Source organism: Puma concolor, chromosome A1 (assembly GCF_028749965.1).
Source record: "Puma concolor isolate L17-30 chromosome A1, mPumCon1.1.hap2, whole genome shotgun sequence".
NCBI lineage: Eukaryota > Metazoa > Chordata > Mammalia > Carnivora > Felidae > Puma > Puma concolor.
Genome location: NC_141667.1, coordinates 28,199,227 through 28,215,742, shown reverse-complemented (window position 1 = coordinate 28,215,742; position 16,516 = coordinate 28,199,227). Strand labels below are relative to the sequence as shown.

The 16,516-nt window shown below is 44.3% G+C and overlaps 1 protein-coding gene across 1 annotated transcript in view; it reads right to left on the bottom strand.

The window, feature by feature from the left end:
- Positions 1–14,822, bottom strand: part of DNAJC21 (DnaJ heat shock protein family (Hsp40) member C21) — a 28,060-nt gene extending 13,238 nt beyond the window's left edge. The window contains exons 1-6 of the mRNA XM_086676872.1: positions 14,456–14,822; positions 6,693–6,786; positions 4,860–4,983; positions 3,977–4,099; positions 3,289–3,593; positions 2,262–2,413 (exon numbers count right to left, since the gene is read on the bottom strand). Of these exons, the coding sequence (XP_086532998.1) occupies positions 2,262–2,413; positions 3,289–3,593; positions 3,977–4,099; positions 4,860–4,983; positions 6,693–6,786; positions 14,456–14,807 (1,150 nt within the window). The 5' untranslated portion in view covers positions 14,808–14,822. The remainder of the gene's footprint in view (positions 1–2,261; positions 2,414–3,288; positions 3,594–3,976; positions 4,100–4,859; positions 4,984–6,692; positions 6,787–14,455) is intronic.
- Positions 14,823–16,516: the final 1,694 nt, after the last annotated feature.

Here is a 16,516-nt window from a genome sequence, read left to right as displayed (position 1 = left end):
CTGAGTAGAACACAGATCTAAAACATCTCTTTAGTAACGATCTAACATCACACACAAATTAGAAACTGCATTTCCGGAGACAAAACAAATAATGTTACTAGCATTTGATTACTATCTATCTATCTATCTATCTATCTATCTATCTATCTATCTGTCTATCTAGAGGGTGCAAGAGAGAGTAGAGAGAGAGAATCCCACAAAAGGCAGGGGAGGGGTAAAGAAGGGGAGGGGGGGAAAGAGAGAGGGAGAGAGAGGGAGGGAGGGAGGAGGGGGGAGAGAGAGAGAGAGAATGGGAGGGAGGGAGGGAGGGAAAGAGAAAGAAGCAGAGCTCACCTGGGGCTCATGTTATTTTTTTTTTAGCCCAAAGCCGGGCACAAGCTCACCCAAAACAGAGCTCGAATTCACCAACCGTGAGATCATGATGCGAGTCGAAGTCAGATGCTTAACTACTGAGCCATCCAGTGCCTAGGATTTGATTACCTTTTAAAAGCAGCCCTCAATTATAAGGGAAGGCTTCCAAATAAACCATTTTATCTTTCAAGTTCTTCTCACAAATACACTAAAAAGACTCAAAATCTTCTCGAAGTTCTCAGTATGAGCTAAGTTCAGAAAACCAAATGCCGCTTTCATGGTTTTACCACAAAGAAGTTTTTTCAACAAAGGTTTTTTAGTTTACTTCTTGAGCAAGATTTGATGCAAACACATTTATAACTGTAACCTACTCTTAACTGCTTCAATAAACTTAAGCTTATAACACTCCATCATTATTTGACAGGCTGGTCATAAAATAGCATATTACATGTAAACTTTAGCATGTCCTTACACTCTGTTTTTTCATAAGCTTAGGGCTTTATTACAACAAATAATTACTACCAATACAGTTTGCAAAATCTAAGCAACTATAACACTGAATTCAAAGTCTTTGAAAAATCCCATAATCTATCTTTATAAGGAATAAAACAAGTAACTTGACTGCCACTGAGATCAATAAATGAGATCATGCAATGAGATCAATAAAGATCCCAAGGTACTCTTCTATAGTCTACGTTTTGATTCTTTATATATAGGTGATGTGAATATGATTTTGAAGGACATTCTCACTGAAATCATAAATGATCAAAACACATCCTAATATTAACATTTAGCAAATAGTATTATTGTCCAATTCCCTGTACCCTGTCAATATATCGTGTAAATGAAATAACCTTTGATTAATCAAATATTTAATGAAGATTGTTGGATTTGAAGTCAAAATCTGGATCTATAAATGGCCATATGTTCTCAGGCCTATGTCCTAGCTTCTCAGTCTTAGCTTCCGCTTCAGTAAAACTGCTATCATTTTATGAGCAAAACGTACATTTAAAGGGTATTGTGTGAGGATCAAGCACACTCTTGTATATAAAAGCACTTCAAAAATTATAAAATTCTACCTAATCATGCCACCTCACGTTTATAGACTGCTTTACAATTTTCAAGAGACTTTCACACATACTACTTCTAAGTCATTAATAAAACATTTCATTTCCTGATCATTTTGAGGAAATAAAAATCCACCATTTTATCATTTGGGCTACCCACGTGTAGGTAAGGTGAAACTGACTAAGCTGTGTGTAGATCATTCCATGTTATTTCTCGTGGAGCAGCTAGAGACCATGCGGAAGGTCAGGTACTCTCAAGGCCTAACCTTGCCTTTCACGGCAGTCACGTCCCTTGTGCTGTAAGGAGAGAGGCACCGAAATGACACACTACAGCACACCAGGAGGAGACCCTCAACAAAGTGAGAAATGAGAGGAAGAATTTATATAGCTCACAGAGGCTCCTGTACAACATTAGTTTTTCTGGGAAGAGTTGATGTTAAAACTTGACCTACTGCGAGCTTCCCTGCAGTTTTTAAGTAACCAGCAGTCACAACTGTCACTGTGCCCACTTGGCAGATTATGTATGCAGTCAGAAGCACAAACTATTCAAAACACGGCCAGAAAAGAGTTTACTAATCAAATTATAGGGATCGGACTACTTCAGTGGACTACCTTTGCTTGGCCTATACTGGACTGTTTTTCATCTGAATTATCTGCCACCTTTAAAAACTGGAAGACGTCACATAAAAGTCTGGATTTCCAGCTCTGCTTAAAAAGCAGGCGGGCATGAAAACACCAGCCACAGCTGACTGGAACTCCAAGGTCTCCAGGTTTGCATCTGTTCTCCTTTCATCTGCGCATAAAAACATTTACTTTCTAAAGTTTCTTAACAAATGAAGTTACCATCGTGCCCGTCTCTGAGCTCAGGCCCCTCCACCTCATCTTCGGCTGAGCCGTCTCCAAACTCCTTCTCGTAGCGCGCCTCCATCTCCTTGAGCTCCCTCTCCAGGTCGGCCGTGGTCATCCAGCTCTGTTCCTTGTACTGGCCAGCCAGTCTAGACACACAGCATAATCTCTCACTCAGAAGCAGGTCTGCACACGGTTCTACTTGCTCTTTGGGCTGACAATCCATCCCCCAGAGAGCTCCTTCCTCCCAAGCCGTCAGCGCATCCACACTTTTAAAACCTGGGCTTAGTTCCAGCGGGGGCAAAGTCACTGATCTGTTCTGTTATGTGCTTATGTGATTCAAACTGCTTATTAGATGATGGGCTTTGAAACCTAGAACTCTTAGCAAGTTATTAAAAGTCTTGAGGTACTTTGAAATTCTAAGTGTCAAGTAAAGTGCTAATTTTCCAAAGATGAAGGGTGGGGTTGGTAGAATTGGAGAAGTGAGTAATTTTTAGAAGAATGCTCTGGACCCGATGCTCTCGCGCTAACTCACAAACTTTACAGGCACAAGAATGAACTACGTATCTGGAGTACACCGACAGACACAGCGTCGCAGTGGGGTGCAAAGCCAGGGCCCTGCACAGACTTCTCGGGCCCAATTCCTGCCTGTGTGACTTCCCGGCTATGGGATCCTGGACCTCTCGGCCTCGCTCCCTCAAAGGAATGAGGATCAAAACCAGAACCTACTTTGCAGATCTGCTGTGAGAAAAGAGCTTAGAACAGGGCCTTGCAGGAGCAAGAATTCAAATTAAGAGTCACTATCATTACATCTCACAAGTGTCTGCAAAGGATCTGAAGAATAAAGGGATTCAAAAGAAATACATTTTCATGGTAGATGAAAAACTGTCAACACCAGGATTTAAAAAAACAAGACGAAGCCAGGATGACGATCTGGCCCCCTCTCCCCCTGGAAAGCACCTGTCAGGTTTGGCCCCACACCTCTGCCTGGAAAGGGCCCCGCCACGCATCCCACATCCCGTACTTGGCCTGCTTTAGCTTCTGCTGCCGCCTCATCTCCTCGGCCTTCCGCGCCTTCTCCGCGTTCTGTTCCTCCACGAGTTTCCGATGCGCCTGCACTCTTTTATCTCTCTTCCGGATGAAAGCTACCAGCTGGCGCACAAGCTCGTTCTTCTCCTTCCTTGCTTTGTCTCGGATCTTTTTGTTTTCTTTTTCCATGGCTCGCTTCTCCCAGCGGTTTGAAGCTTGTCGTGTATCATATTCTTCCTTCCAAGCAAAGTTCTTTTGAGTGCAGAAACTCTGCCAGTAAGCGTAGAAAGGATGGACTACCTAGAGACAAAGAAAACAAGTCAAATGCCGTGGTGTAAGATTTTTTCCTTCAGTGAGGCAGCAAAAATCAGTGACACAAAACATCTTTTTCATATACATAATATCACTACTAATCCATGGAGAAGACAATCCTTTTAAGGCTTTACAGAATAAATCCCTCTCCAGAACAAACTGAAGGAGGCAATTAATGGGATGGGACCACACTCAATAAACAGGGAAAAGTAAAAACAGAGGCTGTGAGGGAGCTGAAAGCCCCTCCAGAAGGAGAGAGGAAGAAAGTTACAGCATAGGACCCAGAACTAGGAACCCGTCTTTTTAAATAGAGGCGGGGGGAGACACTAATAAAATGCTAATTATAAAATGGCAATGCAAGCTTCTTTTACCGTGTCATAGTCACTCTGAGAGTCTCCAAAAGTTGGGAAATCCTCCATATCCTCTTCTAACACGGATTCTCGTTCTTCCTTTGCAATCATTTCAAAAACGTTACGATACACCGTATAAAAGCCCTAAAAAACAGTAGCAGAAACACAAATTCTTAACACTTTTCTGTCTGATCACAGAATAAGATTTTAAAATGTAACATGAAAGGGCCCCTGGGTGGTTCGGTCGGTTGGGCGTCCGACTTCGGCTCAGGTCATGATCTCACGGTCCGTGAGTTCAAGCCCCGGGTCGGGCTCTGTGCTGACAGCTCAGAGCCTGGAGCCTGCTTCAGATTCTGTGTCTCCCTCTCTCTCTGACCCTCCCCCGTTCATGCTCTGTCTCTGTCTCAAAAATAAATAAACATTAAAAAAAAAATTAAAAAAAAAATTAAATGTAACATGAAAACCTTTAATGTTAAGGAAATTACAGACCCGAGCTCTGTCACCACAAGAACATTTAGGTTTCAACTGGAGGTTTTCATATGCTGACAGTTTAAATATGAAGCCAATGTGTTTTCAGTTTCCAAAATGAACACTGCTTCACCTGTTATAATTTTAAGAATTCTCTTTGTGGGACGCATGGGTGGCTCAGTCAGTTAAGTGTCTGACTCTTGGTCTCGGCTCAGGTCATGAATCTCATAGTTCATGGATCTGAGCCCCACACAGGACTCTGAGCTGACAGTGTGGAGCCTGCTTAGGATTCTGTCTCCCACACTCTCTGCCCCTCCCCCACTCATGCACGTGTCTCTCTCAAAATAAATACGCTTCAAAAAGACAAAGGGAATTCTCTTTATGTTTGAAAGTCTTGTGCTTGATACAAAATTAAGAGTGAGTTCACTTATCTTACCTTTTCATCATCTCCATAACCAGAGTAACAGGTAACAGTGAAATAGTGAAGCAAATCTAAGCTGTCATCTTGATATTCTCCATCAAGCCCACCTTTCAGTAGAGCCTCTCTATGATTATCATACCTAAACAAACAAAACAAATTAGCATCATCAGTGTGTGCTGAGTAAGAATTCAGAAGGACTCCTTACTCTGAAATAGGCCAAATATTATTATTATTATACATTTTATTATGTCCAGTCCACAACTGAAAAAAATTTTTTTAAATATCAACATGAAAAGAATAATCTTTCACAAAACTGCTGATTAAAACTATGACTGCAGGGGCGCCTGGGTGGCGCAGTCAGTTAAGCGCCCGACTTCAGCCAGGTCAGGATCTCGCGGTCCGTGAGTTCGAGCCCCGCGTCGGGCTCTGGGCTGATGGCTCAGAGCCTGGAGCCTGTTTCCGATTCTGTGTCTCCCTCTCTCTCTGCCCCTCCCCCGTTCATGCTCTGTCTCTCTCTGTCCCAAAAATAAATAAAAAACGTTGAAAAAAAAAAATTAAAAAAAAAAAAAAAAACAACTATGACTGCAACTTCCAATATGCCACAGGCATTACACAGTGCTAATCCATCTGAACGATGGAATTTAACAAGCCAGGGAATTCCCAGGACACTCCCAGAAAAGCAACTGCATTTTACTAAAGTCAGCACTGGACATAACCTGCTCCATGACTCCTTATACATTCGTGATCAGATCTACCACCAACATCGACCAGAACAATACTCTTTGTAGGGTTATGTAAACAGTCTAGGAGCTTCACACACACACAATCACTCTTTATCATAACTCTGTAACGTTAGTTCTTGCCCCTAAAGATAGAAGAGGAAATTGAAGCTCAGCGATATTTAATAACTTGCTGTCCATCATCACAAACCCAATAAGTGGCAAAGCTCAGGCCTCCTGCAACCGAAGGGCTGTGCTCCCAGCCACAGTGCAGCCAGGCCTGCAGGCAGCAAGATTGTTAATAGACAGGGGCTTCAGAATAAAGGACAAGAGAGTCCTTAGGACAAGGAGAAGAGCACAGAGCCACGGAAGTCAGGAAAGAATTTAAGCATTCTCTAAGGCCAGATCTCCAAATTCTTAGGGAGGAGAAACATGTAGGAGATTCTCTCTGATTTTTATATAAAAGACAATTTGTGACGATTTTTCTTTACAGCCTTTCTCCCTGACAGCCAGCCGTGCGCTGTACGTTTTTTAACACACAGAAGACTCCCACAACAGCACCGAACCCCGAGCTCTTCATAACAGCAGGCTCTTACACAGTTACGTCGGGGCTTAAAACCTATTCCTCTGTAGCAAAGAGTTCATCAAGGATCTGAAAACTCAACTTTAAACACAGAAATTCTTGTATCAGGTCAGCATAAGTAAAAGTATCCATCATAGATGTAGTAGCGTAACTCAATTTCTTCATATGAAGTAGTTCTTAGAGAAGCCTTGCAATTCTTGCATTGACACGTATGTGTTTTTTCAGGACAAGTCAATATGCTTGTCCAACACCAGTAAGTTTGTCATACACCAAAGAGATCCCATTTAATGAGAAGTTACGTCACCAGTATCAAAGTCAAATCTGTTTAATATTGCCAAACTTTGTCCCATCACCCATAAAATGAATCACCTCTAAGGTTCCTTCAACCTTAATACTACATTTTATATAACGAATAGCTGAGAGACGCGTCAGAACACACTGAAACATCTAACGTCCACGTCTATATGTGATGTATTTTTTAAATCCTCTACTGATCACTCCTTCCAAGAAAACACACTAAGATAAGAGGGACAGTGTGACGCTCACCATGCTCTTTCCTGAGGGTCACTCAACACGTCGTACGCTGCTTGGATTAACTTAAATTGTTCAGCTGCTTCTGCGGCATTATCCAGATTCTTATCTGTTAAAATAAAGTCACAGATATTTAGACATCAAACAAGTAGAGGACAGTATCTGAAAGGGACCTCTTTCATCACAAATGTCATAAACAGATGAGGCGTGTACAAAACAAAGGAAAACAACCAGGGAAAGGCCAAGAGACCTGGGGGAGAGTTGATAATCAGAATCTGTGAGAAGTATCTACTTGAGTGGAAATTTCATGCTTTCCCCTCAGCCGTGGTGCATCCCTGAGTACTCAAACTGGATAGCCACCAGCAGAAAACCCTGACTAGTACACATTTTTAGAAAAAGCAAAACATATATATCAAACCAGTTACAGACAACTTACTTAGTATTACGTTTACTCTTCACACTGTTTTTCTTTCTCATCAACATATATCAAAATAAACCTCATAAAGCTTTAAAATATATATACTAATCATTCTTCCCTTAGCTGTGCTTCCTTAACTACAGAATTCAGGGAACATCTTTGCCTCAGGGAGGTGGCCAGCTTGTAAGACGGCCCCCAAGGGCCCCCAAGGATCCCCAGCTCCCGGCATTCATACCCTGTGTAGTCCCCTCACAGGTCACCAGGGGTGGTCTGTGTGACCAACAGTGGGCAGCAGAAAGGATGACAGCATGGTAAGTCACTTCTGAAATTAGTTTTAAAAAGACCGCAGTTTCCATCTTGGACTCTTGCTCTGTCTTGGGTCACTCTGGGAGTAGCCGGATGCCACAGCATGAGGACACTCAGGTGGACCACGTGGAGAATGGAGGCCTGTGGCCCGTAGCCAGCAAGGAAAGGAGGCGTGCCAATACCATGTGAGATTGAAAGTGGGTTTTCCCACTGAAGATATGACCTCATGAGAAACCCTGAGCCAAAACCACTAGCTAAGCCATTCCCATACTCTGAACCTCAGAAACTGAGTCCATGATGAACATGCTTGCTGTGTCTGTTGTTTTAAGCCCTAAGTTTTTGGTAATTTGTTATGTAGTAACAGATAAGTGATATGCTCAGGAAGTTAAATGTTTGAATCTACTATGAAGCATTCCAAAATTTCATAAGCTACAACTCAATACTTGTCCTCTAAGACTGGAGGAAAAGTGTGATAGAAACATACTCCCTACGAAGAATCTTGCAGCCTTAGAATAAGACCTTCGAGGACATCCTGCCTCTTCTTTTTAGGTACCATCACACTGGTGCCCAGTCCTTCAGGTGGTATTCTGCTCAACTATCACTGACGATACTTTCTCAAATGCACCAATTTGCCACAGCTCTTCTTAAGATACTTTTTAAAAAATGTTTATTTATTTATTTTGAGGGAGAGCATGTGGGTGCGAGCGGGGGAGGGGCAGAGAAAGAGAGAGACTCTCAAGCAGGCTCCACGCTGTCGGCACAGAGCTCTACGAGGGGCTCAAACTCATGAACTATGAGATCATAACCTGAGCCCAAACCAAGAGTCAGACACTTAACCAACTGAGCCACCCGTGCACCCCAAAGATACTTTAACATAAAAAGTTTTCCATATTATTTTAGAATCACGGCCCTGTTAAATTGGAAGAAAAAAAAATCTCCATCCCTGCAGCCTAACTATAAATGAAAAGTAATATGATGCAAGTCTAAATCCCTTTCCACAGTGTAGTCCATCTGAAGACAGCCAACGGTCATCTCATAGTCAACCTTCTCCCTGCACAAAATCTTCCCATTTCTTAGGGCACACCACAATCCCCTACCTCCAATGCAGCTGAAGACAGGCACCAATAATCAAGGAGCCAGTCATTACTTCCTTTTCTTCACACTCTACTTTTAATCACTACAGCTCATTGCATTAACCTTCGGTGACATCATTACCTCATGCTGAATTTACAGCTGACAAAGTTTCAAGTCTTTTGCATATTACTGACAAGCCAACTAACAACTATATGATGGACTTTTTAAAATTCAGATATAGCTCAAGAGGTGCCTGGGTGGCTCAGTCGGTTAAACGTCTGACTTTTAATTTTGGTTCAGGTCATGATCTCAAGGTTCAGGAGATTGAGCCTGAGTCAGGCTGGCATCAGGCTCCATGCTGGGATTGTCTCTCTCCCTCTCTGCCCCACCCTCACTCATACTCTCTTTCTCTCTCTCTCTCTCACACACACACTCTCTCAAAATAAATAAATAAACTTAAAAAAAAACCCACTCAGATAAAGCTCTTAATCCATTCTGTGGCAGGCACTAAATGCTAGATCGTCCAACACCTCTCCCCTTTCCTCTTGCAGCCTCTACTGTGGAGGCTGGATAAGCGAAGGTACTTACTTTCCCAGCCTCCCTTGCGGCTAGAATGGCCCTATGACACAGTTCCGACCAATGAGATGACAGCAGAAGTCTATTAGTATATTTTCTTTCCTTTCTCTTTCTTCCTGTCTTGCATGTGGACATGATGTTTGGTGCTTCAGCAGCCATCTTGAGACCACTGAAACATGAACCACTGAAACAATGCCAGCAGGAACCTACCTCCAAGCCTTCTCGCAGTGAGAGAGTGAGAGTGAGAGAGAGAGAGAGAACCTTCTTAATTTTTTTGTAAGCCACTGCAGCTAGGTTTTCTGTTATTTCCAATGAACACAACAAAACCTTGGATGGCAAGTAACTTGTTCTGCGAGTGTTCCACAAGATGAGAAAACATTTCTAGTACATTTTAACTTGACAAACAAGTGATGTCTTGCAATACAAGTAGTACATGATGCCAAAGGTCACATGAACACAACTGAACCAATGGTTTCTGAAATTTGCTTTAATATAGGAGTGCTTTGGATTACAAGCATGTTTCCAGAACAAATTATGCTCGCAAGCTAAGGCTTTACTGTACTACCAAATTCCGTTTTGTTGTGGCCCTGCTGCATCAGGTTTAGGTAACACAGGACACTCAGTGCCCTGTTGTAATTATATTAAATTTTGATTACCACTCTGCGAAAGATACTAGTAGTTGTCTACCCCATATCTAGTCTCGTCTTCTTTCTAACAAAACCCTGATTTTGTTCACAGTGGTAAAGTACCCAGTTAAAAAATTCACCGCCCCAGAATTTCTTGAGGTTGGGGATATCAGGTGACCCAGGTTTAGCCAAGGAGATATAAACACATGCCTACCAATTGAAACTTCCCAGGAAAGGTTGTATTTTCCCCATGAAACGAATGGGCTTTGGTGGCATTCACTTTATGCCCTTAACCCAGCCCAAAGCCAGCGTATAAGGCCTACAGGTGATGCTGAGGATTGAGACAGAGACCGCTAGTTCATCCCCTTCCCCCAGTAACAAGTGAACCCTGATTTTGTGGTGGGCATCTGGTCCTGTAATAAAAACTCCATTTCTCAGTCTCCTTTGAAGCTGGGCAGGACCGTGACTAAGCTGTCGTTGAACACGTGTAAAAGTGCTCTATGACAGCTTTTAAAAGTCTTCCTTGAAAGGCAACTGGTAGGCACTCTCCGTCCCTGCTCTCTCCTGTCCTCCTCCACTCTGCTCTCTGGGATCCCCAACTGCCACCCTGGACAGCAAGTGAGGGCCCACCTACGAGCAGCTGAGCAGAGTCCACAGACCCGGTGGAGGAGAACTGCTCCATGGCAGCCTGCCTGTCTCAGCACCTCTCCTCGAGAGAGTAATAAACTGTCTTTGAGGCTTAATTGCTTATACTTGGTGCGAGCACTCAAGCCTTCTGGTCAGGACCCTGGAGCAGGTCTTTGAAGGTTTCATCAAGCAGCCGGGGCTACCAAGCTGGGCCACCGGTGGATTCCTTGCTAGGTGAGAAAAACAAAACTACTTGGTTTAGTTACTGCAGCCAGCCTCCCGTCACACGCAGCTCAACACAGTCCTGATCTGCCTTCAAGGGGAGAGTCCAGCTAAAAACGCTCATGATTTCTACATCTTCATCAAATCATTCATAAACTTTTTGTCAGATAAATAAAAAAGCACAGTCCAAATTACAGAGGGGTGGCAGAAAATGCCAGCAAATAAACCTTCCCACATAAAACAAAAAAGGTGACTGGGGGAGGTAAGTGGGTGGTTCTTCTTCACCTTTTAATCAGTACTGTACTTTGTTGTCCTGTTTCTTCCCACTCCCTTCCTTCCTCCCCCAAAGAAATGTGGAGAAAGCTCAAGCTTTTAAACACATGAAGTCTGTCAATGTACCAGCTGAAAATAAGATCTAACCCCTTACTGAAGCATCTTTCTTAAATATTTTTTTCAGTCTGTCATACGGCTTTTTATTTCACTTAAATATACCTGAAAGGGTTGACCATGTTAAACTGGGATCTAAAATAAAAAATGCAGTAAGTTAAAAAGCAATATTAAAGAAAAAGAAAGCCCACATTTATTACTAGCCACATGCAAAGGCCACAGGCATTTCAAATCCAGCTGAAAAAGTTTAAAAGACATTCTCACACTATTCTTTGTGCTTTTCTCCTGATCCTCTGACACTCTCTTCTATTCCCTCCTAAACATTTTTACAGTGCCTTCCGGAAGATTTCATGGATTGAGCCTTTTACGTCCTGCCTTGACGGAGGCCAGGCTCCCTTAAAACACCACTTCCCCGTAGGCTTCCCTCTCGGGCCCCTTCAGCTGCAGCCCTCACAGGGCAGGGCTGGTGCTGGAGCCGCATCCTCCTGGTTCCTGGCCTCTGGTCCTTTACTCATCCCCGAGGGGAAACTAGCATTCCTTCCAGACTGTTCATTGGCCACCACCCACCTTCTTCCCCTTCTCACTGTCCAAGCATCTCTCAACCCGTCCCCCACTTAACTCACTGAGAATTCTGGCACTTGGCTCCGAGTTCCATCCCCAGGTCCCATCATCACCATGGGTCTTCAATGTACCTTGACCTTCTGGTCTCCCTACCTCCAGTCTTGCCTGCTCCAATGTACTCTCTCCATAACAGCCCGAGAGATGCTCGAAAAACAAAAACCCCTGCTTCCAACTCTTCAGTGGCTTCCCAATGCCCTGTGGTGAGAATCCAATCTGCTTAATCCAGTTTACCCCAATCTCCAAGACCTGGCTGCTGGCCACCTGGCCATGCTTATGTCTTTTCCCTTCCTGCACTCTGCCATGCTTTGTCTTGCCTCCCTCCACCTGTATTCCCTGCCTTTCTGGTGTTAGGTCTCACCTTAAAGTCCCTTCTTCAGAGATGAACATCTATCCCACCCATAACAAACTTAGTCCAGGTCATGTATGTGTGCTGATAAGCATCTTCTATTTGCTCTCATATGGCTCTTATCTCAGCAGACTGAAATTGCCTGTTCTCCTGTGACTCCCTGAAGACTATACGTGCCGGCAGAAGGCAGGGACCATTCCTGTCTCATTTACACAGTAAAGTGCTCAGGGCAGTCATCTGATAAAAGCCTTCCCTTCACTAGGCAGTACTGTTCACCCTGAGAATTATTTTCAGTTGCTCAATTAAAAAAAAAAAAAAAACCCAGAAGAAATTACCTTTAACAGTGAAAAATGAGCAGCCTTTCACCTTGAGGTACAAATCATTCTTTGAAGAAAAGTCCATACGTCAACCTCAGAAACATCTAACATGGGACCTTGCTCATAGAATGAAATTAAACATTTGCCGAGTGACGAACTGAACAAATTAACAAGCCAGCACAGCAAAGTATATCAGAATCATGTATCTCCTGGAAGAGTATGTATCCTTTAAAGGTATAAGCATCTTCAAACCAAGAGATATTTAGGATGCTATGACTTATGATGGCATTCAGAGAAGATATTCACATTTAGTTACTAACTGGTTTGGTTTCAAAATAGTTAACTGATGTTTTTAATAACATTTGCATACTTCTTCCTTGCACTATTTCCAGCTAATCACCAAATCTGGTCATTTTTCCTTTACAGCATCTCTTCGACCCAGCCCTGCCCTTCCCTCACACTGATCCCCAACCTGGCTTGGGCCCTTATTTGTCACGGTGGACTCTAACGGACTTCTGTCTCTCTTTAATCTACTCAGTTCCCATCACAGTACCTCCTCAAGATATCTTAATAAAATCAGCTTCAACCCTCCATTATCGAAAAACAAATTTCACAGTCCTTAGTCTAACATTCAAGACGCTTTACAATCTAATCTTAAAACTACTTTTCAAAAACATCGGAACACTGTCATCAAAATGTATGTATTGGGTCACAAACATTAATCCTTTCTCACACTTTCCCAGCCAGAGAGTCAAGGAATTCCTAACTTCTTTCTAATTCCTAATTCAATTTCTGATGACAACCTCTATTACTCTAAGAATATGTTTCTATGCTGTTTTTGTATTTACTAATTTTGGATATAGCTACTGACTTCCTGCTGTAACAAACGTTTAGCTTACTTCTTCCTTTCCAATACACGTTTAGCTCCTCTGCGGGTAATCATTACCATTGTAAGTAACTAACCCATACCTTGATTTCTTGTTCCATCACCTACAGACATTACCTTCCGACGCTGAGTCCCAGGCCCTTCTTTCAGCTCTTCTCCCAACCCATATTTTCAGATTTCCAGGAAACACTGCCTTCGGTCAAACCATCCCCTGGGCCATCTTCTGTCCACCATGATGATCTTCCTCTTCCCTCTACTGTTAAGTTCACTTTTCCCAATTCCATTCCTTTAGGATCCAGCTAAAATCCAGGTTTCTGTGCCAACGGGAAGCCTCGCTGCCTCTCAAGACACAGTGAAAACTCCCTCCCCTGAATCCCTGGGGCATTTGTAAGTTGTTCTATCAATCCAACTACCAATTGTGTATGTTCTGCTGTTTGGTTTGCACTTGTAGTTGCCTTTTCCTGGCGTAGGGCATATTTTCCCAGCAACACTCTTGAAGTCTCTTAGCATTTCAGAATCTTACTATGGTGACCTGCATGTACTGGAGACTATAAATGCGCTTACTGATTAGTGCTAATGTGTAAACCTCTTATAAACCTCAAAAAGCTGACATTCGACTACAGCCTTAGTTTCCCAGTCTGTAAGATCAGATTACTTCACAAAGGTCACACAGGCCTGAACTACCACCAAATAAAACATCCAAAGGAAACATACTTCTAAGTACACATACAAACTTCACTAGGGAAGACACCCAATTAAAACTCAATCTGCAGAACATCCGAAGTGGAGTACAGGGTTTGTACTTCAACAGCTTACTTGGAGAGGAAAAAAAAAAAAAAAAAGGCACAGCTATTTAAAAGACATTTTACTAGTTTGTCTAAATTTCAATAAGGGTCCATAAATTACACGTGGGTAGCTGGGACTCCGTGATGAAGTTAAAATCCAGCTAGCTGAGCGGCCGGGACTCAAGCAAGGGCCAAGCCAGAGAACCCACGACTCCTCCTTCGGTGGTGTTGGCGAAGGGGTGGGAGGAGCGGGTGAAGTCGGTACAATGTTGTCCTTCCCATCAGGTGGCCTCGCGGGAAGCGTCGGGTGGGGTGGGGGGGTCTGGGAGGGGACGAGGGGCTGGGGGCTCCAGCAAAGCCTAGGGTAGAGGGATGCAAACACTGAGGCGCGGAGCGGGCGCCCGGCGAGAGGAGCACTGCGCAGGGGCACCTGGCGGGGACCGGGCCGGTCTCCAGGACGAGGGAAGTTACAGGTTCGGTAAGTCGAGACTGGCCAGGGTCTCGGAGTTATTCCGGGGAGAAGGGTGGGAAGGGTGGGAAGGGTGGAGGGGCTTTTGCGAGGGCTGCGGCGGTTGCGGAGTAGTTACCCGGGTGCCATTTCAGGGCCAGCTTCCGATAGGCCTTCTTGAGCTCCTCTTCGCTGGCGTCGCGCCGCACCCCTAGCGCCTCGTAGTGACACTTCATCGCCCGACCGGGCAGGGGGCTGGGGCCGGGGCCCGGGGCGGGGCCGGGGCCCGGGCCCGGGCCGAAGTGGTGGCGACGGCGCTGCTGATTCTCTTCGGCGGCGGGAGTCCGGCGCCCGCACCGGGCCAGCCAGCGAGCGCGGCGGCGGCGGCGGCAGCGGCGCCGGACGGCGGAGGCGCGCGGCGGCGACAGGCGGCGCGGGCTGCGGCACGCGGGCGCAAGGAGGGGGCGGTGCCGGCGGCCGCGGCTCCGCATGGGCGGGGGGAGGGCTCGGTTCCGGGAAAAGTTACGCGAGAGGGAGGCGGGGCCACGGCGGGTGGGAGGCGGAGCCGCGGCCGGATGGAGGCAGGGCCACGGCAGGTGCGAGGCGGGGCCGCGGCGGGATGAAGGCGGGGCCGCCCGCAGGTGGGAGGCGGGGTCACGGTAGGCGTCATTGTGAGGGGCACAGAAGGCGGTCAGTGTAAGGTGCACCTACTGGGCAGCCCACCTGAGGGCTGACAGAAGTCTGATGGGATTCAGGAAAACATCTTGTTTTCTGAAGATAATTTCTCAGCAGAGCCTGTTTTTACAGATGAGGCAACCCGGGCTCGAAGTAGTCGAGTGACTTGCTCAGACCTCCCCAACTAATCAATGGCTGGATTCAGTTGGATGGAACACCAGGTTTTTTAACTCTTCAATTCTTTTTCAGCTGCCAATTATCGCAATCTCTAACATTGTTCATCCTGACCCACATGCAGAGAAATAACAGTAAATATAAGCCTTAAACTGGAACAATGTGAGAGAGCACCAAGACATTTAAGTAACACACCAAATGTTTTACCACCAGTATGGATAAAATTGTGCTGACCCATCCATCCATCACTCTTTAATCCTAACTTTCTGGCTTCTCATCCTACATTTCCAAGATTGGTAAAGAATGCAGTTAAGGGATCGTATTTAACCAATTTTTGTTAATCCAACCGGTACACTATTACAGGATGGACGATCTGTACAACTGTTCCAATTTGAGGTGTCAAAATAGTATCGTAACTGTCATTAAAATATATTGGTGAAATATATACACCAACATTATTTCATTGCAATGTGGAATGTTTACATGCATCAGTTGTTAGGCGTAGATTTTGTCAACCATGTACAGTTAGAGAAGGGGGTGGCTCTATTGCTAAGATCTATTGTACAAGGTTGTCCCTTGCTTAATAGCCTGCCCCCTGCACCTTATCAAAACAATCCAACCCTAAACCTCATTTTCCCCACAGTCCAACCAACTCACACTCAAAATTCATACTCCAGCCTCTTTTTCAAAGAAGGAAGATACTATACAGCCTTAGTTTGTAAGCTGGCAATGGAGAGGGATTGAAGAGTTTCACTACAGGGAAAAATGGAAACTTCCCCCTTTGGAGAATGGGACTGGGGGCAAGGAGACAAAAATTGACACAGAACTTTTTTCTTCCTCCGACTACATCTGGTTTTGCTTACAACCTGCCATTTATTTGCCTTTCTCCTCCTGAAAGAAGAGGGATGTTTTTCCTGTAATATTGTATAGAGATGTAAAGACAATTACACTGGATATAAATTTGTTTAAAGGATTACCTTTATTATGTAAGTTGACTTCTAAATGAACAGGACTTGAAAGAGGAATTCTCATTCAAATGAGGCACCCACATAAATGACTGTGAAAGGTAATTTGGGATAGGAAAATATGTAGAAACTGATAATCAAACTTGTTAAATGGAAATTCCACTACAACTCTAAAACACCTCCAAAAGTGTTAAAAATTTGGGTCTTCACTCAAACTCCTAACTTGTTGAGCCAGTTTTTCTTATAACCTATAATTAACTTATTAGGATATGGGTGTTTAAATTCAAATCATGAATACAACTTCTTTTCATCCTGGGATATATTTAATTTGCCTAAATAAATAAGCTACCTCCCCCCCCCCCCCCCCCACTCCCGCACTTAACCAG